The sequence below is a fragment of the Balaenoptera acutorostrata genome, chromosome 3, assembly GCF_949987535.1.
Source record: "Balaenoptera acutorostrata chromosome 3, mBalAcu1.1, whole genome shotgun sequence".
NCBI classification, from domain to species: Eukaryota; Metazoa; Chordata; class Mammalia; order Artiodactyla; family Balaenopteridae; genus Balaenoptera; species Balaenoptera acutorostrata.
The window spans coordinates 77,756,748-77,784,125 of record NC_080066.1 but is presented as its reverse complement, the minus strand read 5'-3'; the positions used below and the strand labels follow the sequence as shown (position 1 = coordinate 77,784,125).

The window sequence follows — 27,378 nt, the reverse complement described above, 5'->3', positions numbered from 1 at the left end:
TTCTTAAATTTACCAAGGCTTAATTTGTGACCCAAGATATGATCTATCCTGGAGAATGTTCCATGAGCACTTGAGGTGAAAGTGTATTCTGTTGTGTTTGGATGGAATGACCTATAAATATCAATTAAGTCCCTCTTGTTTAATGTCATTTAAAGCTTGTGTTTCCTTATTTATTTTCATTTTGGATGATCTGTCCATTGGTGAAAGTGGGGTGTTCAAGTCCCCTACTATTATGATGTTACTCTCAATTTCCCCTCTTATGGCTGTTAGCATTTGCCTTATGTACTGAGGTGCTCCTATGTTGGGTGCATAAATATTTACAATTGTTATATCTTCTTCTTGCATTGATCCCTTGATCATTATGTAATGTCCTTCCTTGTCTCTTGTAATAGTCTTTATTTTAAAGTCTATTTTGTCTGATATGAGAATTGCTACTCCAGCTTTCCTCTGATTTCCATTTGCATGGAATATCTTTTTCCATTCCCTCACTTTCAGTCTGTATGTGTCCCTGGGTCTGAAGTGGGTCTCTTGTAGACAGCATATATACGGGTCTTGTTTTTGTATCCATTCAGCCAGTCTATGTCTTTTGGTTGGAGCATTTAATCCATTTACATTTAAGGTAGTTATCGATATGTATGTTCCTATTACCATTTTCTTAATTGTTTGGGGTTTGTTATTGTAGGTCTTTTCCTTCTCTTGTGTTTCCTGCCTAGAGAACTTCCTTTAGCATTTGTTGTAAAGCTGGTTTGGTGGTGCCGAATTCTCTTAGCTTTTGCTTGTCTGTAGAGGTTTTAATTTCTCCGTCGAATCTGAATGAGATCCTTGCTGGGTAGAGTAATCTTGGTTGTAGGTTTTTCCCTTTCATAACTTTAAATATGTCCTGCCACTCCCTTCTGGCTTGCAGAGTTTCTGCTGAGAAATCAGCTGTTAACCGTATGGAGATTCCCTTGTATGTTATTTGTTGCTTCTCCCTTGCTACTTTTAATATTTTTCTTTGTATTTAATTTTTGATAGTTTGATTAATATGTGTCTTGGCGTGATTCTCCTTGGATTTATCCTGTATGGGACTCTCTGTGCTTCCTGAACTTGATTAACTATTTCCTTTCCCATATTAGGGAAGTTTTCAACTATAATCTCTTCAAATATTTTCTCAGTCCCTTTCTTTTTCTTGTCTTCTTCTGGGACCCCTATAATTAGAATGTTGGTGCATTTAATGTTGTCCCAGAGGTCTCTGAGATTGTCCTCAATTCTTTTCATTCTTTTTTCTTTATTCTGCTCTGTGGTAGTTATTTCCACTATTTTATCTTCCAGGTCACTTATCTGTTCTTCTGTCTCAGTTATTCTGCCATTGATTCCTTCTAGAGAATTTTTAATTTCATTTATTGTGTTGTTCATCATTGTTTGTTTGCTCTTTAGTTCTTCTAGGTCCTTGTTAAACGTTTCTTGTGTTTTCTCCATTCCCTTTCCAAGATTTTGGATCATTGTTACTATCATTACTCTGAATTCTTTTTCAGGTACACTGCCTATTTCCTCTTCATTTGTTTGGTCTGGTGGGTTTTTACCTTGCTCCTTCATCTGCTGTGTGTTTCTCTGTCTTCTCATTTTGCTTAACTTACTGTGTTTGAGGTCTCCTTTTTGCAGGCTGCAGGTTTGTAGTTCCCTTTGGTTTTGGTGTCTTCTCCCAGTGGGTAAGGTTGGTTTAGTGGGTTGTGTAGGCTTCCTGGTGGAGGGGACTGGTGCCTGTATTCTGGTGGATGAGGCTGGATCTTGTCTTTCTGGTGGGCAGGACTGCATCCGGTGGTGTATTTTGGGGTGTCTGTGAACTTATTATGATTTTAGGCAGCCTCTCTGCTAATGCGTGGGGTTGTGTTCCTGTCTTGCTAGTTGTTTGACATGGGGTGTCCAGCACTGGAGCTTGCTGGTTGTTGAGTGGAGCTGGGTCTTAGCATTGAGACGGAGATCTCTGGGAGAGCTCTCGCCGATTGATATTACAAGGGGCCGGGAGGTCTCTGGAGGACTGATGTCCTGAACTCGGCTCTCCCACCTCAGAGGGTCAGTCCTGACACCCAGCCGGAGCACCAAGACCCTGTTAGCCACACGGCTTTTGGGAAGTCTGAGGTCTTCTGCCAGCATTCAGCAGGTGTTCTGTAGGAGTTGTTCCACATGTAGATGTATTTTTGATGTATTTGTGGGGAGGAAGGTGATCTCCTTCCTCCCCACAAATACAGACATCTTACTTCTCTGCCATCTTGAAGGTCCTCCTGTTTCTCTACTTTTTATACTGTACTATTCACCTTTTAGTTTTGTTTTTTGATTTTTGAACAAATTTTGAACTTGATATTTTTAGATAATTTAAAAGTCATTAACATATCTGCATTGCCCATTCCTATCACAATCACATACAGGTACCATCTGTACCTAGAAATGGAGTTATGTGTTTTTTAGCCTGATTTCCTTATCCCTACTTTATAGGAACATATTTCTTTATAAGTCTTGTATATTCCATATATAAGATATGAAAGGGTTTAATAAGGCTTCTTCGTAGATTTATTTCATCAATTCCTTATCTAAAGCTTCATTTATTTACTTTTCTTTGGGCACATTTCCCAATGGCAAACCTCCTTTGAACAACACACTTCATCAATGCCCTGAGACAGCTTTAGCAGGTTCAGTCTCAGTCCTGTAGATATTTCTATATCCCAGTGTAAAAGTCACTTGCAGTGTTCAGGTAGGGATCTTTGCCATGGCAGCCAGGAAAAGGCCCTGACCTTTGACCCATCCTCCATCCAGGCTCTCTTACTCCCTCCTGGCTGCCCTGCCCCACTCCTCGGCTCGAGCCTGGAACATCTTAAATAAGGAAACTATCCAACACTACTGGAGTCATGTCAAAGGGACAAAGAAGCCAATACAAAGGGCTCTCACTGGCCAAAGGTAGGACTATTTGAGCCTAAACGAAAACTGCAATGTTGTTCAACAGGTAAGGTATTTAAAATCTACCAATGTAGAATGATATTGAAAACAAAAACATTTTACTTTGCTGCTAGGGCATCAACTCATTGCTTGAAAAATTAGTAAATAAAGACAACAAATCAAGCTTTTTAATCTAATTTTCCCATATAGATTGTATTTTATGGTAAACAAATAAAAATCCCAACTAATAAATTAATGTAGGAGGAATAATAGAATTAGAAAATGATTCTTTTTCAACCCTCAATTAAATGATGATTGTGAAATGAGAATTTATAATGGATCGATCCACTGGAAATCTGAACATCACACGAAGACAGACCAACAGGCATTAAGTGCACAGCATCAATGATGGAGCATTTTTTTGCCAAATAATTGAACCTGAACCTGATCAAGCTGTTAGATCTGTCAATTTACAGGAATAGAGAGGACAGTGCACAGTCACGGTATACAATTAGGTAACACCAGACTACAGAAAATTCTGCAGGACAAACCTTTTTCTTTAACAAATAAATACCAAGAAAACAAAAAGAACAAGAGAGAAGTGTTAATGACAGACTTGAGAGAGACACAACCAGGACAAAGTGTGAGCCTTTGGAACCTAAATAAAAATGAATCAACTGTTGAAAAGAATTTATAAGACAGTCATGGAACTGGAACACTGATAATATTAGATGACATTGAAAGAATTATTCTTTTTTTTCAGGTGTGATAAGAATGATATTTTAGAGGTACACACTAAATTATTGATAAATGAAATGACTTTCTCCCTAGGATTTGCTTTAAATAATCAAGTGGGGCAGGGTGGGAGGACTAGGTGAAACAGGATTGGCCACATATTAATAGTTGTACAAGCTGGATGATAGATACACAGGTGCTTATTATAATTCTCTAATTTCATGTTTTTCTTTAATTTTCATTTTTGAAAAATGAAGGACTAGTGTGGCTAGCCTAGAGTGCAGTTGTTCATTGCAGTTGGGTACATAGTTCTGTTGTAATTAATTGCCAATTTGGGAAATGCTATTGAGATAAAGACTTGAAGAATTCATACATAGAAGCTTTTCTTGGCAAATAATCAAGTGACAATAACTATTGGTAGAAAAAATGTGGTTACAATCCTGGACTTATGGATAATCACTATTTTTTAAAAAAATAGGTTAATGATAATCGAACTGACTCTCAGTAAGTTGTATATTGATGGCAAAGTTTTTGCTATAGATTTGGTACTATCATTTACTTTGTGTTTTATCAATCTGATGGAGAAATATTTCAGAATTATCAATAAAATAATTATTTGTTCAAATCCAAAAAAAAAAAAAAAAGAAAAATGAAGGACTGAAAAATTAACTAACTAAAGAAGATGAACGCAAACATGACAAAATGTTAAAAACTGTTAAGTTCTAAGTGATGGAAATACAGACGCTTACATTTTCTGTATGTTTGAAAATGTTCGTAATGGTAAACAATATTGTAAAAGCACTTCAAGCCAGTAAAGACTCAGAGCTAGGTCAGGTTACAAGGACTGTGAAATGTAGTTACAGACACCTAATGCTGGCATTGACCAGTAATGCCCTCAGAAAATTAAAAGCAAATGATAAAAAACCAAAAATGTTCAAACTCGAACTATTGGACTGGCCAAAAAGTTCGTTCAGGATTTTCTGTGTTATGGAAAAACCCAAACGAACTCTTTGGCCAACCCAATATTAAATTATTAAGGAAAAACAAGGACCTAGAGAAAAAGACTCCAGCTGACAAAATAGTGACACATGCTTACTATACTTGTAACATAAAGGATTTCCAATTCAGAGTAAAGCCACAATACAATCAAATGGGAGGGGAGGTGTCTTATGATTTTATTTCAGGGCCTGATGACAATCAGAGAAAGATCCAGCTAGAACCATGTGCCCTAAGGCCTTAATGCCTTAAGTGACAGGGGTATAAAAAGCAACCTCACAGAAGCTCGAACCTTTTATGAATTGGAGTCATAAAACAAACCAAGGCAAAGCTAACAGGCTGCTTGTTACTCAGATACGTTAACCAGCCTCTGGAATGAGCAACTACTGCAAAAGCATTGCTCCTTGACAGAATCCTAACTACAGCATGGTCTCATGTTCCCTGGCCCTAAGAAGGCTCTTTTCCATACCTGATGATGACACACTGGTTCTCTCTGTCAATTATCATGTTTCTGTACATATTATCTGCAAGAGCATAGATATGTGGTGGGTTTTCATACTGTGCCTGGAAAAGAAAGAAAAACAAAACCATGGTCAGAGCAACACATTACATTTCTTTTCTTGGCCTTGGAAATGAATACACCACTGTATAGTTCCAGTCTTAAAGGTTGCATAATACAAGAATCATAAACTTGCTAAGGTCATGAGGAGGTACACCTAAAACAATGAAGATGGAATTTGGAAGGACTTTTCTGTAGGCCTATGTGTGATTCAGCCTTCAGACATAACCAATGTCTTCAGATACTCCGATACCACACCCCTCCAACCCAGCAGACCTCTGTAGACCACATTCCGTTTCTAAGTGTTTCTGAAGACATTTGGGCAACAGGTCTTAAGAGGGGCTTACTAAAAACCTGGATCTGACTTGTACTAATTCAGAATTTCTACATAGTTTTTTTTTTCTAAGAGGCAAGTTGAAGATCCTGGGACCCCACAGGAAATTAAGTGAGACTATATGAAAATAAGGAAAAAACTTAAAAACTTTCCATTAGAAGAGGGCAGGAGGTGTGGTTCTTTAAAGAGACAAACAGATATGACCAGTCTGTCCCATCTCAATATGGAAAAACAAAAAATCCTACCACGCCAAGATAGCGGGTTTGTGCTTCAGTCTCATGGGATATCTTAGCTATGCATAAATATAAATCCACCAATAAATTCACTGTGTCAGGACGACTGCAGCCCTGCTTTCTTCAGTTTCTTGGCACCACTTCCACCACTTCCTCAAAAATCACTAAAAAGAATAATACTTCATATGGTGGAAAGCTGGAGAAAGAACACGCCTTAAATTTAAGACTATCTACCATAAAAGAGTGAAAAGAAAGCCAAATCCATAGAGAGAAGACATTTAGACTCTGTCTTTCCCTTCTCTGGTTCCCATCTCTAGAGTGGAGATAATAATGTCCATGGTACACATCTCACAAGGTAACTGAGATGAAGGATGGGAAAGTAATTAGAAAAGGTAAGTAAAATGCAGAGGTAAAGCAGACTTACTTAATCCAGCTTTGAGCCCTGTTACACAACAAGTTACTACAGTGTAAGGGGCCTGGCCCAGAAATTGCCACTCACTGCAAGCTCTGGCGGATCAGAGTGGAGTGACAAGGGGTGAGAGATTGCTCGATGGCTGCACAAATGGTAAGCACTGGTGTTTCCAGCGCCAACGGCTCCCCACATGTGAGCGGGGGGCTCAGAAAGGAAACTGCTCAGTGAGGGTCTAGTTTATTCCTGGGACTGATGGACTGAATAATTCTATACAGGGACAAAAAATAATGTCGTTCCTGCCTTCACCTCATAGTGAGAAGGGATACATAGATGGGACTGCAGGATAGAGTCTTAAATTGTCTTCTTCCAGCCCAGACTGCTCATATTATTATCTTTAATACCTCTTTGAAAACAGGGAAACAGGAAAAGAAAAGAGGATGAGGGACTTCTCTGGTGGTCCAGTGCTTAAGACTCCAAGCTTCCACTGCAGTGGGCACGGGTTCAATCCCTGGTTGGGGGAACTAAGATCCTTCATGCTGTGCTGCGTGGCCAGAAAAAAAAAAAAAAAAAAAAAAAAGGCTGGAAAATGGAAGGAAACGGAGAGGAGAGAAAGTTGTGAGCAGTGGAGGGAAAGGAGTGGGCAAGTCATTGCCCAATAAGGCTTCCAAGTCACTTAGCTAGTTATACTTGACCTCTGCATGTCACTTTTTAGTTTTCAAATTGGTTTCCCATCTATGGACTCATGGTACTTCTCAGCTACTGATGAGAATTATAGGGTAAGCATTTCCTCTACCTGATCTTCCCTTACCCCTGCAAGTCACTGAGACCTGACTTCAACTCCCAGCTTCAACACTCAATATATTCAAGTACTTTACCTCTCTGAGCTCCAGTTTCCTCACCTGTGAAATGGGGATGAAGAGTAATCCATAGCCAGCATACAGGGCTGATTTATTATTGTTGCAAGTGTAACATAGTACCTGGCACTAAGTAAATACCAATTTTACAACATTCTGTTACCATTAGCAGTTAAAAATAAATATATTTTTGAAAATTCTAGGGCATTTCTTTAAAGAGAACTCTTCAAACGATGAATGGTCTGAAAGGGACTCATGTAGCAATGCTTTTCAGAGAAATGGGAAGAAACAACACGAACACACAGCACTTCCACCCACCCCGCTTTGGCTGTCATTGAGGACGCCAAGCCAGCTCCGTGCCTGCTGCCCCGGGGCCCTGCTGATCAGGGCGCCAGGGCAGGGCCCAGCCTCTACTGACAGTGTTTCCCTTGTGCTGGGCTCCCATAAAGGCAGCATTATCAAAGGTCTTTCGCGTGGCAGCCTCCTTCGGCTCCAGCTACCAGCACCATTCATCTGGCAACAATGGGGTGGGCTCTTGCTCTTTAATACCTCTTTGAAAACAGGGAAACAGGAAAAGAAAAGAGGATGAGGGACTTCTCTGGTGGTCCAGTGCTTAAGACTCCAAGCTTCCACTGCAGTGGGCACGGGGTCAATCCCTGGTTGGGGGAACTAAATTGCCTTCCACTTCAACTGATGAATTTGTGTGGGCTCCCTTTTGTTTGTTTTCCAGGGGTCAGGATTAATGAACGCTCTTGTGCTTCTGCTGTAAAGGAAAGAGGGAAGGAAAAAGATGCAGAGATGGGGAGGCCTGGGGAAGTGATGGAGCCATGGGATGAAATATATTAATTAGGATTATGGATTCTATTTTTATCACACAACTGAAATGGCTATGGAGCTGGGTCTGAATAGAGATCAGGGTCACATTAATAAATGAACTAATAAAAGATTCATTTTTCATGTTCCACTCATAGCCACAGCTTAAGTGATTTGCAGAGAAAAGTTCCCGTTGCCCTATTTGTTTTTTTTACCGAGTAGTGTTTTTTTTTAGTCCTTAGAATTTTGTGACATATGTGGAAGGAGGAAGATGCCTGAAGCTGTAAGTCCTACATCCTGTTTAACTAATTTTGTATATAATGTTCCAATAATAATACTCCTATGCTTTTTTGAGCTGTACTCTAAAGAACAGCACATTATTAAAAATCAAACAACGTCACCTACTTGCGTTTCCCCAATAAATAATTCATAATAAGAAAATGCAAATGTATTGCAAACTTCCAATTGCCCATGCATCATAAAAGCCCCCAAACACTACAGTAATTTATGTGGCATGTAACTTACCGCTCCTTGGTACATTTCAATTTCCTTTTCCCCAAAATATGGCATCTGCTTGAAAGGGTTGACTGAGATTAATACAGATCCTATATATGTCTGAGTTTAAATCCAGTTAAGGTCTATCATTAATCTTCATAGCTACACATTTTTTGAATTAAGCAACCAGATGTTATCAAGAATTCATCATGATTGTCCCAACGAAAAGCTCACGTTTGTCATCTAAAAGATTACAAATAAAGACAAAAGCCATTACCAACTAGCTCAGGTTTTGTTCTTCAGGAAGAGTAATGAACTTAATTACCAAAGTGTTACTAAAAGAAATCGTTATTTTAAGTGAATTGAAGCACATTCTTTCAAGACTGGTGACATGCACAGCTAGGAAAAAACAAATGACCGAGGAGTAAAAAGAGCAAATATTTTTTCCTTGGAAATTTCATGTTTCTTAGGTACACTAAAAACGTATTCATTTACCTGTTTAACAAGTAGAGGGATATAAGATGAACTGAACAGTCCTGCTCTCTCTTTTTTTTTTTTTTTTAATTTATTTTTGGCTGCGTTGGGTCTTCGTTGCTGCCCGTGGGCTTTCTCTAGTTGTGGCGACTGGGGGCTACTCTTCGTTGCGCTGCATGGGCTTCTCATTGCGGTGGCTTCTCTTGTTGTGGAGCATGGGCTCTAGGCACGCGGGCTTCAGTAGTTGTGGCACGTGGGCTCAGTAGCTGTGGCTCGCGGGCTCTAGAGCGCAGGCTCAGTAGTTGTGGCGCACGGGCTTCATTGCTCCGGGGCATGTGGGATCTTCCCAGACCAGGGCTCGAACCCATGTCCCCCGCATTGGCAGGCGGATTCTTAACCACTGCGCCACCAGGGAAGCCCCAGTCCTGCTCTTTAGAAGCTCTGGAGAACCGAGTTGTTTCCATAAGTGGTATTCAGAGCAGACAATTACAAACCCACATAGATCAGGTTTAGGGAAGGAGGTTTTATTTCTGTGTGGGAAATCCCAGAAGGCCCCGCAGAAGACAATGTGTTACATATGCCCCCAAAATGAAGTGTTATTATAACATACAAAATATTTCCATTTATCATTCAACAATCAACTAGTTTGAACTGGATGTCTACAACACGCCAGGTATTGTTACAGATGCAGAGATAGAGCAGTGAACAAAATGGACAGAATAGATAAAACTCCCTGCCTAGAGCGCATGCTCCGCAACAAGAGAAGCCACCGCAATGAGAAGCACGTGCACTGCAACGAAGGGTGGCCCCCGCTCACCGCAACTAGAGAAAACCCACGCGCAGCAACGAAGCCCCAACGCAGCCAAAAATAAATAAATTAAAAAAAAAAGAAAGAATGTAAAGCTATGAGATTTCCTCCTCCAAGGGTACATTTATATATTCATATATTAGGACCTTGAGTGACAAATAGAGCAGCACAGGGAATCTGGTCAGACTGCCTAGCTCCCCACACCCAGTTCTAGTCTACTCTGACCTTGAGTCACATCTCTAAGCGGTGGTTATTGGATGATGGGGTAAATAGGACCTACTTGATAGGCTTGTTATGAGAATTAAACAGTATAAGATGCTCAGCACAATGTTTGATATGTAGTAGAGGCAACGTCCTTAATTCATATACTTCAGGATGCTCATTCTGTCACATTAACATCTCTGAGATGCAGTGCTGGTATTATTATTGAACACAAATGAGCCAAGTGTGGAATGGATCATATAATATTTAAAAATTAATATTTATACATGAAGGTGAGAATGGGGAATGACTGGGTTGCACTTTTGCTTGCTTTTTCACTGAACAGAAAGATCTTCAGAATTGAAAGGGCTGAACATGAAACAGCAGTAGACAAGATGGGGTCCATTTTCACTGCACATCCAGATACACCCAGCACTGCTCTGGGGTCAGGCCATGGCACTAAGAGAAAATGCAGATGAGACAGTGAATCATAACTGAAAATCACTACAGAGTCACAGAAGAGGGGCCAAGAGCAAACGTAGTTCCAAGTGCCAAAGTCAGATGAGGCCAACCACATGTTAGTGGCCTACTTTTTTTGAGGTAAACTTTAGAACAGATAAATTTATTGTTAGAATTATTAAGCAGGTCAGAAGTGTCCATAGTGTTACAGCCAAGACTCAGTAAGTGTTGATGATAAAAATACTGATCGAACACATACGTGTATACATGGCACTAATCTAAGCTCCTAATGACAATCCTGTTACTATTTTAATCCTATTTTACTAGGAGGAAACTGAGGCATAAATCTTCAATGCAATGTTGAAGCAATGTCGAAATCTTCAACATTCAAGAAGTACAGCACTGCTACGACCATATTCCTTTCAGAAGTAGATGTCTATGCCGACATCCATCCCCGAATAGGATCTTTCCATGGAGGATGGTGCTCCTTCCTTAGTTGTAAAGGGACTGCTGTGAATGTCACCTGTCCTAGATAAACCAATCACTGCACTCAGAGAATAAAGAGCTGCCAGAGGACCCAAGCCAAAGGAATCACCAACCTAACTTTGTTCCCCAATAAATAAATCTAGATTGGGTTGCATAAGAGCTCCTATAGGAACCAACATTTTAAAAAAATTATTTATTTATTTTTGGCTGTGTTGGGTCTTCATTGCTGCACGTGGGTTTTCTCTAGTTGCGGCGAGCGGGGGCTTCTCTTGCTGTGGAGCATGGGCTCTAGGTGCACAGGCTTCAGTAGTTGTGGCTTGCGGGCTCTAGAGCGCAGGCTCAGTAGTTGTGGCGCACGGGCTTAGTTCCTCTGTGGCATGTGGGATCTTCCTGGACCAGGGCTCGAACCCACGTACCCTGCAATGGCAGGCGATTCTTAACCACTGTGCCACCTGGGAAGGTCAGGAACCAACATTTTTTTTCACTGTTAATAGTCTGCTATGTGAAAAGACATCTTGTAAAGTCTTGATTTTCACTAAGTAGTCTACATAAACTCTGGCAAGGAGACATTCAAAGAAAAAAATCTCTTTTGGAGTACTCTAGGCCAATCCTGAATCCATGACTCAGATTGGAAGAGGGATCCCAGTGGGGCTCTCGCGGGAGGTATTATTTGGGAGGACTCCTGAAAAATAAAAGTTTGGTTTGAAATGAATAACGTAGCTCCTATCTAGCTACAAATTTACTTAAATCAGAATGGAGACAAGAGAATTTGATTTGGAATTTAAAGGAAACAAATATGTTTTTCCCACCTGCTTGGTTCTGCAGAGACCTCAGCTACTTCCCTGACAGCATAGGTCATCTACTGGGTTGGGCCACTTCTCCAGTTAACTCCAATACTCACTCCCACTCCCTGCTGCATAATTCGGGTGTGCCTTTGGAAAACGCTGTTCCATCATCGTCTCTACCCACACAACCTTTGGCTGGAAAGGTGTGGCCCAAGGTTAATTTTCAAATTGTACGGAGATACACAAGGTTATGATTTAAAAAAAAAAAAAACAACCGGAAATAAGATAAATGCCATCTTATTTAACAGCATATGCAAGACAGAAGGCAGCCAATAGATCTTTAATTGATTGTTTCCCAAATACTACTCTGTGGATCCTTGTACTTTCATCGATCTGCAGCAAGAATGACAAAAAGAGAAACAGTGCCCTGAATTTTTTATAAAGCCCAATGTATTCAGTATAAAGGACCATCCTTTATTCTTACACTATTTCCTTTCTACTTGTTGGGTGTTAAAATATTCTTTCTTTTATGAAATGTGATGGTAGTGCAGCTTCTGTAAATTTGTTTTTAATGGTCTTATAAGGCAAGGTTAAGAGTTTAATGTTTTTAAAAAAAAAAAAAAACATTTAAATAGCCAGTGAATTTCCCCAAACTGCCCACACTGATCTAGTCGACCTGCCTGGACTCATCACTGAGGTGGGGCAGGGAGGTGAGGTGATTTGCGTGAAGTCACATATGTGGAGACAACGGAGCTGGAACTTGAGCCCCTGGCTCCAGACACCAGACCCACGTTCATCTCAATGCAGTGGTTGCCCCCCAACATGAACTGACAGCCAAGGGTCAAACCTCATTCAAATCAATGGCGCTGCCCTGAGCTCCGGTTGGTCTGGCACAAGTGTCTCAACTCCTAATTCAAGGGCTGAAAATGCCAAGCACACTTGAGCATGTGGTCTTTGAGGAAAAACAAGTTTGGAGAAAGTTGGACCAAATGAGCATGGAGTGCTTTGTACAGGAACTATTTTTGTCAGCCAAGTGGCTATAAATGATATCTCACCAAGCAGAGAGAAAATACTGCAAGGTTTCCCTCCTATATTTTAGAACGTAATTGTAAGAAGTGTGGAAACACTCAGGAAAAATAGATAGTAAATGAAACCTTCCTGGTCTTAGGATAAATAGCTGAAAAAAATGGGTTTTTGTTGGTTAACAATGTTCGCATTTTCCAAGTAGATTTTTTTTTCTAATGTGGAACAAAGAAATGTGCAGTCAGCCTGAATGCATTAACAATTGATTGTTCCAAATGCTGACCTTCAGTACGAAACAATGTGCTGCTATTAGATGTAGAATAGGTAAAATGAGCCATTTTATAACTTAACCTAAAGGCGAATCTCTTCTTGTCTTAACTATTAAGCTTAGGAGAGAGGGGGGAAAAACTCATTCAAAATAATGCTGCTCTATCATAATAATATTCCCTTGGCATTGAACTTATAAAGGAGGCTTTTATCACTTATCAGAGGAAAAGATTCACAGTTAGACCCTTGGTATTATTTCATAAACATCCAACAGAGCCATCAAGCTTCCTCAAAGCTGAAAGCTGCTCTGTGCTATTGCCGGAAAGCACGCTGATGCCGAGTTTCTCATATACTGAGTGGGCAGAGGTTTCTACAACACGAAGTGTATTAGTGGTCAACTAACTCACTTCCTTGGAAGAACACACGATTAGTCAGTCATTGATTCAAAGACATTAATTCAAAGGCTGGGAATCAGCCCCCTCTGTGTGAGTCACTTTAAAATTCTGCTGTATGAATGTAAAAAGCGAGTCTTCATAGTCAACAAATTTTCAATGAACATCTAATATAATGCACCATGCCAAGAATTATGCAGGAAACTAAGAAATAAACAATGCAGGATGATGCCATTTTTTGGCTAAAATTAATAAGAAAGCACATGTATGTATAGATATGTTTATATGTGATTAAATTGAAAAATATACAACAGGTTTATAGGAAAAAACCTTATATGGTGGGATAGCAGGGGATTTTAATGTTCTCCTTTCCAGTTAACTGCATTTTGTAAATCGTGTTAAATGAACACATATTGTTTTAAAGTGGTTTTTAAACTTTGCTTTTTAAAAGGTATAGAAGACATAGTCCCTGTTCTTAGGAGTTTCTAGTGTTTTAGGGGTAAACGATCTGTAGGGCGAAAAGTGAGTCTGTCTAGGTTGATGATGGACTGGCTACTGATAACCACTGACATTTTTTTCTTTTCTTACCCAGCTGATCAAAAACCATGCCTATAGGGCTTCCCTAGTGGTGCAGTGGTTAAGAATCTGCCTGCCAACGCAGGGTACACGTGTTCAAGCCCTGGTCCGGGAAGATCCCACATGCTGTGGAGCAACTAAGCCCGTGCGTCACAACTACTGAGCCTGCGCGCCACAACTACTGAGGCGTGTGCCACAACTACTGAAGCCCGTGCACCTAGAGCCCGTGCTCCGCAACAAGAGAAGCCACCACAATGAGAAGCCCACACTCCACAACGAAGAGTAGACCCCGCTCACGGCAACTAGAGAAGCCCGCGCAGCAACGGAGACCCAACGCAGCCAAAAATAAATAAATAAATATTTTTAAAAAACAAACCATGCCTATGTAAATAATGTAATAAGCTGAGCCCACGTTCTAAGAACATTCCAATGAATAATGAGTTCAACTACATCCATTGGAAATTAGTCTTTTATGGGCTTGTCAATAAACCAATCCTCCATTTAAAAGCTTCTATGGGGCTTCCCTGGTGGCGCAGTGGCTAAGAATCCGCCTGCCAATGCAGGGGACACGGGTTCGAGCCCTGGTCTGGGAAATTCCCACATGCCGTGGAGCAACTAAGCCCGTTCACCACAACTAATGAGCCTGTGCTCTAGAGCTCTCGAGCCACAACTACTGAGCCTGTGTGCCTAGAGCCCATGCTCCGCAACAAGAGAAGCCACAGCAATGAGAAGCCCGCGCACCACAACAAAGAGTAGCCCCCACTCGCGGCAACTAGCGAAAAGCCCGCGTGCAGCAACGAGGACCCAACGCAGCCAAAAATAAAATAAATAAAATAAAATAAATTAATTAAAAAATTATTTTAAATAAAATAAATAAAAGCTTCTATGGTAAAATACATTTGAATGTCCAATAAGCAACTTTATCATTGAATTTTTGGAACATAATTCAGAAATATGGGAGGAACTTATACACTTGCCTTAGTGTACGATAATAATAACTAATGCTTACTTTGTACTCACTGCATTCATTATTTCATTTTACCCTACAACAGCCTCATGTGGGAGGTTTTATCATCACTCCCATTTTACAGGTGAGGAAATCAAGGAACACAGATCACAAAACTTGTGTAAGGTCACCAAGCTCATGCGGATTAAAGCTTGAAGCCAGGCTGTCCAGACACATCCCAACTCTTTCTTGATCCGTCATCGGCCAGTTTCCATGTGCCATAGGTCTTGCACATAAAAGTGATTAAAATCTTTTAATGATGATAAGCCCAGATAAAGTGAGCATATTTCAACTTTTTGACCAAATAAAATGAAAACTTACAACTGAATAAAACTGCTTCCATACAATTAAAGGAAGCTCTGTGCAGGTATGTAGGAGTCAACAAATGCTTTCTGTAAAGGATCAGAGAATAGTTTAGGCTTTGTGCATCATAGGGTCTGTTGCAAATACTCAACTCTGCCATGGTAGCATAAAAGCAGCCACAGACAATAAGTAAACCAAAAAGCATGGCTACGTTCCAATAAAATCCTGTGGTGGGTGGGGTTTTGTCTTTAGCCAGTGGGCTTCCACACATGATCAAGATGCTATTATAATGTGGCTAATGAATCCAAATATATCTATTAATGCTTAAAAGCAGAGGTTTAGGGATTTAACTACCCAGATATTTGGAAAAATTTCCTGTGGTAAACAAGAAACAGCACAGTATTGGTTAGAACTGTCCAAGTGCCTTGGAATAATGTCTATTAGTATTAACACCTGGTGAGTTGAACTCCCTCCTCACCAATGATGGAATAGGCAGTCCCTGCAAAAGTACTGCTGCATTGGTATGGGTGCTTTTACCTAAGAGTCAAAGGAGCGGTGTAAATAATAAACAGAAGCTACGAATGTGAAAACTTTACCTTCCCAAGGTTTGGGGGTTAAAATCTAAAATGTATGTTACGATAGTTGCAAAGACTCCGCTTTTAATGATCATCCAGAACATCATACCTTCAGAAGCCACCAAGAGCATCACGGTTAAACTTTCTGGTACTACTATATAGATTTTCACAGACCCCTGCTTATCTCTGACCAACTCCACAATAATTCTATTAAAAGAACTTTACATAGTTGTACCAAACAGAACTCCTGAATCCTGTAGGAACTTAAGCAACTATCACAGTTCTCTGTTTATAATGAAGTCAAAACACATTTGAATCAAATTTAGATTCTGAAGTTTTTAAAGTCCTACCAAAAAAATGGTATCTGGGGCTTCCCTGGTGGTGCAGTGGTTGGGAGTCTGCCTGCCAATGCAGGGGACACGGGTTCGAGCCCTGGTCTGGGAGGATCCCACATGCCGCAGAGCAACTAGGCCCGTGAGCCACAACTACTGAGCCTGCGCATCTGGAGCCTGTGCTCCGCAACAAGAGAGGCAGCGATAATGAGAGGCCCACGCACCGCGATGAGGAGTGGCCCCCACTCGCCGCAACTAGAGAAAGCCCTCGCACGGAAACAAAGACCCAACACAGCCATAAATAAATACATACATACATACATACATATATATATACATAAATAAATAAATAAATAAATAAATAAACCCAAAGTTTAAAAAAAACACAAATGGTATCTGGCAAGCTAAAATTGAAACATAAAGAACTCAAGAACATCAGACATTTTCAACAGTTGATCTTCACTTCTCTCTCATGTTTCTTTTCGTAAACATAAGAATGCAGAAAAACTGGCAAAATGGCATATTTTTTGCGTGAGGCAATCTTTTTTAAACCTTTTAAGTCTGGACTTAACTGTCTCTGCTTTGCAATTAGGGAGCGCTATCGACAGAATTCTGCAGACCAGGATGTTCTCTAGGAAGAGCACAGGTTTTAGACACCACGTGCGTGGCTGGAGCACGTCAAAGGTACAGTGCCATTGATTGAAATAGAGGAATACTGGCTGCATCCTTTTTTTTTTTTTTTTGGCCACGCGGCACGGCATGCGGGATCTTAGTTCCCTGACCGGGGATGGAACCCGTGCCCCCTGCAGTGGAGGCACGGAGTCTTAACCGCCAGGGAAGTCCCTGGCTCCATCTTGCTTTTGTGAAATGCCAGGGGAAAACTTTGGCACCATCTCTGCCCTTCCTACAGCCTGAAGCAAGGGACAAAAAGTACAAAACCACATTCTGAAATGGTGAAAATGACTTGAGCGTATAGTGTCAGTTCAGAATTTCAGATGGATCTCTTATACTAGGATGGACATGTCATCTCACTTAGAAATGTCCAAAGAAACCAATAAAGGATACAAAAATGTAGTCGTCCATGTATCTCTTCTTTAGATTCTCCACGATGGCATTCTCTGTGATCTTGGAGAGCAGGACCATGTCATCCACGCCACTGTGCTTGACATTGTGGCTCTGCCAGTGGTACCGGTAGGCACCTTTGCTTCCCTGCAAACAGAAAACACACAATTATGAGGATGGTTTATTTTCTCCTGGAGGAAAAAAAAAAATGTCACTGAGTTCCCAAATATTCCTTATATCAAATGAGAATGAGCAAAGCAAACAAAGATCTTGCTATCAATAGATCTGGATTTAGATTTCAGCTTTGCCACCTAAGTGAAGTGGCGAAAAGTGAGCTAAGCTTTTGTGTCACTTAGGCTTTTCTCTCTTTGTAAAAATGGGAGAAATAAGACCCAGTTCATAGAGTTGCTGTAAGGATTAAATAAAACAACATGTAAAGCACCAAGCGGTATCCAGAGCACAGCACAGTAAATGATCAATGGGCTTGGATAATTCCTTCAACCTTACTGTTTTGTAGAACTGACCAGTAAAATAAGCAATGAAACAGAAACTTTCTAGACTTGTTTTGCAAATTATATGACAGAACTCAGAAGTGGAAAGAATATGTATCCCACAATGGCTAAGTCACATTGTCATCATTTCTCAAGCCATCTGAATTGCTTTCCATCCATGAACTTACCACTGTCGATGTAATACTGGCCTTCCACATTCAAAAGATAGGCTACATTTTGATGACCGATCACTGCTATATTAACAAGGAAATGGACAGGACAGCCTAAACACGATCACAGAACATGCTACGGACGGAAGGACCTCGTCTGATCTCACAGCTTCCTTGGATAGGTAGAGCCCTTGTCTGCTTACTGGATTTACAACCTAACACCAGGGATGGCCTCTGAGCACCCTGTGGCCCGCAGGGCTTCCTATCACTTGGCATTTCTGCAGTGGGATCCCCCATGTGTTGGACTACGTGCCAAGTCCTGGAGCTAAGGGCAGATGGGAGCGCCACTGTGGCTGCATTTGGGGAGCTCATGGTCTCCTGAAGGACATGAGAGATAGCCACCAAATGATTCATAATTTGTGCGTCAGCAACAGCCAACATGTAAACACACATGTAAAATGGGTGTTCCAGCAGTGGGTGGAGACTCCTTTGCCCCAGGAGAGACAGAAATCACTTCCTGGAGAAGGTGTCATGTGAAGTGGACCTAAAATATTTTGAATTTGCCAGACAAGACTAGACAAGGAAGGATATTCATTATAATTTACACTCACGGGGCAAAAAAAAAAAAAAAAAAAAAAAAGCCAATACATATGAAATAATGACAAATAATACATGGCAAGATATTAGAAACTCTCCCTTCCCTTCAAGCTCTCCGTGCATCCTACTGGCCATGTCACACGCTGGACAAGCGTGGTGGGCACTGAACCAAGCAAGACTGGCTCCTCTCCCTCCTCAGGAGTTAACTTTTGAGAGGAGTTTGGATAAAGGAGAAAAAATGTCTGAATGAGGGTATCTAGAAAGGCCACCTGCTCAAACGTCAAAACTAGGATGAGAAAAGGCAATAGGCTCTTCGAGAGAAGGGGAAGGTGGAAGGAAACAAGATAAATAACATTTTAAATTTCACTTTAAAAAAAATGTTTAATGCTTTCCCTGCAGGAGACATGTGCCCTTTGAAATGGCAAAATCTAAGAAGCTCTGGGAAAGCAATTATTAAAAAACCAGCCAAGGAAGGGGCCATAGGAAAAGCATAGTGCCATGGGTTCAAGCTCCAGAAAGGAGCCGCCCTTTCTGGAAAGCTTGCCACCCAGGCTGCCTTACAGAGGGAAACTGTTTATATGATAAATTGGACTTTCTCAGAAGCACATGCAGCATCACTTCCTCAATCAGTTCCAATATTACCTCAAACCTCACCACTCCTCCTTATTCTTGCGGCAGAGCAGAAAGCACTGGCCACGGCATGACTCACTGGATCTCAACGGCAGGTCCACCATCTATTTCCAACCAGATAAAGATTCCTGGAAACTCCTCCCCTCCTCCACCCTCCCTGCTTTCCCAGCTTGAATATTCTTTCTGGGCACCCGCAAAAATTACTCTGCATAGAAAACTAGGGTCCTGGAGTAGCTAGCCAGTAGGTGTGTGCGTTTGTTTCTTTTTAACCCCAATATATATCTACCTACTTAAAAGAGGGCAAAAATATTATTTTCTCTTTAAAAATGTAAGCAGTTGAACAAAACAGAAGGGCTACTAATAAGCTGTTACTTAACACGCGCAAAGGACAAGAAATGGAGGGGCTCTGTGTCATGGTGTATGTGTTTGTACTGATCCACAGAAGTGCCTTCTCAAGGTAACCCAAGTCCATCTTGGTGCCCAATCCAACTGTCTTTTCTCTCTCTCTCACTGCAGTGTGATACATTACTGTCTGTCCCATCTCAAAGGTAGTGTCTTCTTCCTAACAGCAGTTACTTCCCAGTGCAACAGGGCTCCTTGTGGAGTTCATTGATTCTCACTGTCTCAAATATCCCTCCACACAAAAAAGTCCCCAGACTTCTATCTACAAGAGGGTAAGGAACCAATAGGATACCTGACAGGTACTATAAGCAAGGCAATGACCCATTTGATTTGAGGCAATTGCTTTTTTGCTCTTCCAAACAACCCTGTGAGAGAGGGGTTAACATTCCCATGCTACATGCAAGGAAACAGACGCCCCAAGCAGTAAGTAGCAAAGGCAAGATGCGAACCAAAGTCTCTATGATTATGAACTCATTCAAACATCACGGGTTCTTCACACTTTCTCCATAGTGGCTTACTGGATATTTCCACACGTTACGTTTAAATGGCAACAGAATGCCATTTAACCAAATTCATCACTAAAAAGACATAACTGAATTCATCACTAAAAAGACAAACAGTTGGAGGGTCCTCCGTATCCACGGGTTCTGCATCCGCGGATTCCCAACCGTAGATCACAGATAAGAAGGGCCGACTGTACGATGCCATTTTATATAAGGGACTTGAGCATCCAGGGATTTTGGTATCCACAGCGGTCCTGGAACCAATCCCCTGTGGATACAAAGGGAAGACTATACAATCTTTGTTAATGGCCACCTTCTCTTAGCATCAAAGACTAAAACACTGGAGCTATTTTTCATCTGACATATTTCCTATAACCAATTTGGTCACAAATCTCTCTCTCTTCCCCACTTCCTCCCAGGCTATTATAGTTGTATATGTGAACTCATTCAATCTTCACAATCATCTCCCATACTATGCATCATCTCTATGTTGCTGACTTAAAAAAAAAAAAAAAAAAAAAAAAGTAAATCGCCCAAAGTCTTCTAATTGTAGCTTCTGTCTTTATTGACCCCCACCCTTACTATGCTTTTCTCCTCCCCCTTCTCCATCCCCCCTGCCCTGCCCACCAAAATTCAGATGCGGTAAAGGGAAGGAGGGAAAATAACTAGGGATCCTGGGAGCACCTTAGAGCCTTTAGGGGAAGGCTGACCTGTCCTTAGCAATCCATAGAACCCACCCATAGGTAGATGAAAGCTGGTACAGGGCTGGGCTGGGCAGTTCTAGCGGAGGGTGAGAACCAGATCCGGGAAGCTGGAAATGAAACAAGGATGCATAGGCTCTCATCCCAGCCCAGGGAAGCTTCAAAGTTCCCCACAGTGAAAAAGAACAACTGTTTTCTGTTTTTCTATAGGGGACCACAGTGTTTGATCACAGTGTGACTTTCCCAGAAGCCTTCCTTGGAACACAGCCACTGATAGAGAGTAAGTGGGGGAAACAGTGGGAAACGGTTATCACCTTATAACCCTAGACCAGGGTCCCCAACCCCCGGGGGGCAGCGGACCAGTACGGGGTCGCATAGCAGGAGGTGAGCAGCAGGTGAGCGAGCGAAGCTTCATCTGCCGCTCCCCATGCTTGCATTACCGCCTGAACCATCCCCCCTCCCCAACATCCCCTCCACCATCCCCCCTCCCCAACATCCCCCTCCCCTCCCCCATCCCCCCATCCCCCTCCCCCCGTGGAAAAACTGTCTTCCACGGAAACCGGTCCCTGGCACCAAAAAGGTTGGGGACCGCTGCCCTAGACAATGTCCTCGGAGGCAGAAGCTGAAAGTTGCCTTCAGACCACAAACTACTGTCCTAGAATTGTGTGGACAAGAATGGTGTTCCTGGGGCAAATAACCTGGACTTCTTTGCTTCTTCCTCCTGCCCCTGACTGGGAGGGTAGGGGCAGGATGGGCTGCCACGCCTGCTGGGAAGACGACCCGAGGGACGGGGACTTCCCCATCTGTGTGAGGAGGTACATTTTCCTCAGATGACAAAAGTCCAGTTTACCAGGCTAGCACCTCAGTGAGACTCCACTTCCTTCTCTTCTGTGGGCTTCTTGGGTGGGGTAACTCCTTTTAGTTTCCCCACCAAAAAATGGTAACATTTTAAACAAGTAGGGGCGCTCAGCGAGGTATTTCATTTCCCAACGGTTCTTGGTAAGTAAAGCAACGCCGCACAAAGGATGGAAAATGGCTGCTAATGTGCCAGCTAAGAAATGATAATAATAATAATAACAATGATAATGATGATGATGATAAAAAGTTACCCTTAGCCCTGACAATGATTACAAATTACGAAAGAGCTACTTCTCACTAGGTAAACACTGAGTGCAGACTTTCTCTGGTCCACAGTTACTTTCTAATGATGAAACAGTTGATTAAAAAGCACGGATTCACCTGCAAGTTCTAAAACGTGGGGTATGCCCACATCCACTTAATGGCCCGGTGTACTCCTCACATTTAAGAGGTGGCACCAAGACACAGGAGTACCTCACGTTGAGGAAGAACCCGGTCACTGATTTTAAAAGGAGAAGTGTCATGAACTGGTGTGCTTAGCAGGGTGGGGACCAGGATGAGCAAAGGTGAGTCAGCGTACAAAAGCAGGCACTGCTGTCTCCTGAAAGCCAACCTCCACTCCCACGGAGAGGGCCCTAGGGCAGTCCTGCCCACAGCCAGGGCTCTGCACACACTCTCACTAGTGTCTCTGAGCATTTTCCTTCCTTGGTTCATCCCGGAGAGAGGAGACGACCATATACTGGGTAACTACACTTCTTCAGACGCTTTTCAGACGCCCAGGAAAGGGAGGCCATCTTATGTGCTGTGTAAACACAACAGGCTCAGTGTTGGGCAGGGCCTGGGGAGGGGGTGGCCATAAACGCCCTTACCCTCTTGTAGAAAGAATACACAGCACAGTATCTTTAGAGAGTCATGTGGAAATAGGGATCAAAACTTCAGTCACGGGACTTCCCTGGTGGTCCAGTGGTTGAGACTCCGAGCTCCCAATGCAGGGGGCCCAGGTTCGATTCCTGCTCAGGGAACTAGATCCCACATGCCGCAACTAAAGATCCCGCATGCCGCAACTAAGACCCTGCACAGCCAAATAAATAAATAAATATTAAAAAAAAAAAAAACTTCAGTCACACAGACCAATATATAAACTGTTAACTAAACTAAATAAAAATAAAATGTGGGCTTCCCTGGTGGCGCAGTGGTTAAGAATCTGCCTGCTAATGCAGGGGACACGGGTTTGAGCCCTGGTCCGGGAAGATCCCACATGCCGTGGAGCAACTAAGCCCGTGCGCCACAACTACTGAGCCTGCGTGACACAACTACTGAAGCCCACGTGCCTAGAGCCTGTGCTCTGCAACAAGAAAAGCCACCGCAATGAGAAGCCCGCCCACCACAAGGAAGAGTAGCCCCCGCTCGCCGCAACTAGAGAAAGCCCGCACGCAACAACAAAGAGCCAACACAGCCAAAAATAAATAAATTAATTAAATAAGTTTAAAAAAATAAAATAAAAATAAAATGCATACCCTCTTTGATCCAGCCATTTTATTTTTAGGAATTTACCTCAAGATCTACCAAGGATACCAAGATGTATGTACAAGGTTGCTCACTGTAACAAAGTCTGTAATGAGGAAAACTGGACATATGGATTAGAGACCGATTAGAACATGGTACTCCCTGCAGGTGTTCCATACAGTCATTGAAAGGAATCTGCCTGTGCTGACTTGGAAGATCTTCAAGATCCCCAGTTTCATGAAAATAGCAGTCAATACGTGGATTTAGTATTCAAGGACTGCACTGGCCTAAATTTTTTAAAAGACATGTTTTGGGACTTCCCTGGCTGTCCAGTGGTTAAGACTTCGCCTTCCAATGCAGGGGGTGAGGGTTGGATCCCTGGTCAGGGTGCTAAGATCCCACATGCCTCGCGGCCAAAAAACCAAAACATAAAACAGAAGCAATATGGTTACAAATTCAATAAAGACTTTTTAAAAAAAATGGACATCAAAAAAAATCTTTAGGGATTCCCTGGTGGCACAGTGGTTGAAAATCCACCTGCCAATGCAGAGGACACGAGTTTGAGCCCTGGCCTGGGAAGACCCCACATGCCGCGGAGCAACTAAGCCTGCGTGCCACAACTACTGAGCCTGTGCTCTAGAGCCTGCGAGCCACAACTACTGAGCCCACGTGCCACAACTACTGAAGCCCGCACGCCTAGAGCCCATGCTCTGCAACAAGAGAAGCCACTGCAGCGAGAAGCCCGTGCACCACAACAGAGAGTAGCCCCCGCTCGCCACAACTAGAGAAAGCCGTGTGCAGCAACGAAGACCCAAAGCAGCCAAAAATAAATAAATAAATTTTATTTAAAAAAAATTTTTTTTTAATTAAAAAAATAAAAGACGTGTTATAATTGTTTTCTTGAAAGATACACAAGGTTCCATTGGGGAGAAGGCCTGGGGTTTGGGGAGAAAGGTGACTTTTAGTCTCCATTTTAAACTTTGCTGCACAGTTTATTTTTTTATTGCTGTTTTAAACCATATGAATGTGTTAATAAAATTTAAAAATAAATAGAAATGTTGAATATGATGCCAATACTATCAAGCATTTTCTGGGGGTGATGATTTCCAGAAAACCTGGGACTAAAATGTCCACAATGTTATAAGCGTATCACCGCAAAAGGCAGATAAACCATATTCTTATTGTCAACAATGCACAATGGGTAATGCTCTGGCCTGACAAGCTGAGCTTGTTTTTTAATGGGATTTTCTGTCCCAGTTGAGTCATAACAGGAAAGGCTTGGAACTATCTGTTAGACGTTCATCTTTTAATCGACAGTCTGGGTATTCTACCTTTTGCAGTTCTGCTGTTTGACTGGAATGAAACACTTCCATTGCAAACAATGGGGAAAAAAATCAACCATAAATATTTGTTTGTCTATGTGCCAGGCATAGTAAGCCAGCATTGGGCTTTTAATGTGTTTCAACTTTATGGAACTTAGACACCCCCCACTATTTTGGTGGTGTGAAGATGGATGTCTGAAGCAAGCATTTGCGGGTGCTGAACCGCAGTGAACAGAGTGCAAGGAAGGGGTGTTTCTGGAGGAGGTGGGGGGTAGGAGTGGGAGCGGGCAGTCAGGAGCCCACAAACACCCCTATTCCCCTCAACCTTTAAGGTAAATGGAACTGACTTTTACTGAAACCATAAATATACACCGAAGGTTTACATCTCACTGAATTCTCACAACACCTGCAAGACATGAATATTACAATCGCACTGTCACTATTTTACAAATGGGTAAAGTGAGGCCTGGGATTCTAATGTACCAAGTTGCCTCTGCTCGGAGGGTCTGGGGATGGGAAAGTACATGGGGGGCTGGCACACAAAGTAGGAGCGCAGGAGGCTCAGTGAATGTAGAGGATGTGTTCATTGGTCTCACTCATGTAGGTACATGTGACCTGATCAAGAGTTGAATATTTGCGTAGCATTTCCACATACATGGCCTCAGTTAATCCCTGTGACAAAGGGCCAGCGCTGAGACTTCTCATCAGGACTTCTGACTTCCTTTTCTTTGCTCTTTCTGCTAAACCACAGCTCACTTCCAATACCATTATCAAGGCCAAGTGTAGACACTGGCTCCAGGATCACTAGATCCAGTGGTTTCTAAGCCAGGGTTGGCTAGAGTCACCCTTCCTGGAAGTGACTAGAGCAAACCTAATTTATCATCCAAACCGAGACACTCTGCGTGCAGAAGGGGATGTTGTTAATAATAAAGCTGGAACAAGAGGCATCAACTGGGACCGTCTCAGGCCGCATGGTTGTATCTGTGACCAGCTTGATCCTGGAGAAGTCATGGGCAGCTCTCAAAGACCAGCCCTCCCAGCAAGATCCTCAGGGTCTCCCACAAATCACTCAGCTTCTCTGAGGCTCTCGGGGCCTCTCAGCGGCCTGCTCAGGAGAAGGAGGTTTCTGACATTACATTGCCCCCAGGGGACAATCATACCAACCCCCAATCCCTCTAGGGGTAGAGTTGGTTTTACATGATGACATGATCTGGGGGCAAAGTGTGGATGGTACACACCAGGCTGGCAACACTGGCTGAACTAATTGAGTGGGGGAAGGAAAAAAGGTTTGGGGGAAAAAAAAAAAAAACAAGAGATGGTAAGGAGCCCAAATTTGGTTTTAATTGCATATGTGATATTATTTATATAAAATGATATCTCTATGTGGCAATACAGTTGTTAAAATGATGCAGTTATTTATCTAAGTGTACTTTCTGTATGGTTTTCTCTGCTGAGTACATATTTATAAAATGTGCACACACATATACAGTTCTTTTCAGTGAAAAAGTAATTAGATCAAATACTTTGTACAATGACATATATGTATAAATGACACTTTTCCCATATTCTCTTGTTATTCCATGTCAGCTTTGTTCACCCCAGCTTGCAGCTATAGTAAACTCTTCTTTAAATAACAATGGGCCCCTAGCAGGAAAAGAAACTCCCTTTCTTTCACTTACTCTGACTGAAATGTGGCTCCCAAAAGGATGGTTTTTTTTTTGTTTGTTTGTTTTTAAGCTGTGTTGGGTCTTCGTTTCTGTGCGAGGGCTTTCTCCAGTTGTGGCGAGCGGGGGTCACTCTTCATTGCGGTGCGCGGGCCTCTCACTATCGCGGAGCACAGGCTCCACACGCGCAGGCTCAGTAGTTGTGGCTCACGGGCCCAGTTGCTCCTCGGCATGTGGGATCTTCCCAGACCAGGGCTCGAACCCGTGTCCCCTGCATTGGCAGGCAGATTCTCAACCACTGCGCCACCAGGGAAGCCCAAAAGGATGGTTTTCTTATATCAATGAACAGTTCAAAGCTAAGATGTTATAAATGAACAGTTAACATATTCCATCAATTCTAAGATGCAATTTCTTCATACCTCTAACGATGTGAAACTAGGACATGTCTTATAACCAATGCTGTGTCACAGCTTAACTCATAACCAGTAGCACCTTGGGCTTGATAAACTGTGGCATGAAACACTTCCAAAGAGCCAGGCCCCCCTTCTGTGCACTTCACAAATGGGAAGTCACTGTTTAATATCATCAAAGATATTATAAAGCTTTCGTTTATTCTGGAAGCACTGTACCATGTATTAATGTCACTTCAGGAACTGTGCAGTGGTTTTACTGGTGAGGTTGATGATTGCCCAGTTCTGGAGGCTTTGCTGTGATTATTTTTGTAGCTGTTGCCTCCACCCCCGTCCCAAACTGGATGAGGGCGAGTGTCCTGGCTGACGAGCAGCTCCCATCAAGCTGCCCACACCAGACCACAAGTTTGCAAAGCAAGGTAATCTCCTCTTCGATCTGTAAAGGCATGTTCCATTTGGACCTCTTTCAATCTAAAACTTCCTTCAGTATTAAGACCACTGAAGCAGGAGACCCTCTTCCCTCACTGCTGCCCCACAGGTGATATGTCCTCCCCAGGGGATTGCACTGAGCTCTGGCCTTCATTTGCATACACTATACTCCAACGTTTCCTAAACCTCATTTTCAACAATTTTTACAACTCTTCTATATCCAAGTTGCACCAGCCCTATGAGTCACATTTTTATATAAACTGTCCTTTTTAATTTGGCTAAATCCTAAACAACTATCTCCATAAAATCACCAGTTTTATTTCTTCAGTGTGTTAAATAATGAAGATAGGGCTTCCCTGGTGGCGCAGTGGTCAAGAATCCACCTGCCAATGCAGGAGACATGGGTTCGAGCCCTGGTCCGGGAAGATCCCACATGCCACGGAGCAACTAGGCCCATGCGCCACAACTACTGAGCCTGCGCTCTAGAGCCCGCGAGCCACAACTACTGAGCCCACGTGCCACAACTACTGAAGCCCATACGCCTAGAGCCCGTGCTCCGCAACAAGAGAAGCCGCCGCGGTGAGAGGTCCGCGCACCGCAACGAA

The 27,378-nt window shown here is 42.4% G+C and overlaps 1 protein-coding gene across 1 annotated transcript in view; it reads right to left on the bottom strand.

Annotated features, from left to right (window-relative positions):
- The window catches only part of MYO1E (myosin IE), a 203,884-nt gene that overhangs the window by 100,164 nt on the left and 76,342 nt on the right, over positions 1–27,378 (bottom strand). The window contains exons 2-4 of the mRNA XM_007165955.3: positions 17,094–17,237; positions 8,372–8,461; positions 5,111–5,205 (exon numbers count right to left, since the gene is read on the bottom strand). Of these exons, the coding sequence (XP_007166017.1) occupies positions 5,111–5,205; positions 8,372–8,461; positions 17,094–17,237 (329 nt within the window). The remainder of the gene's footprint in view (positions 1–5,110; positions 5,206–8,371; positions 8,462–17,093; positions 17,238–27,378) is intronic.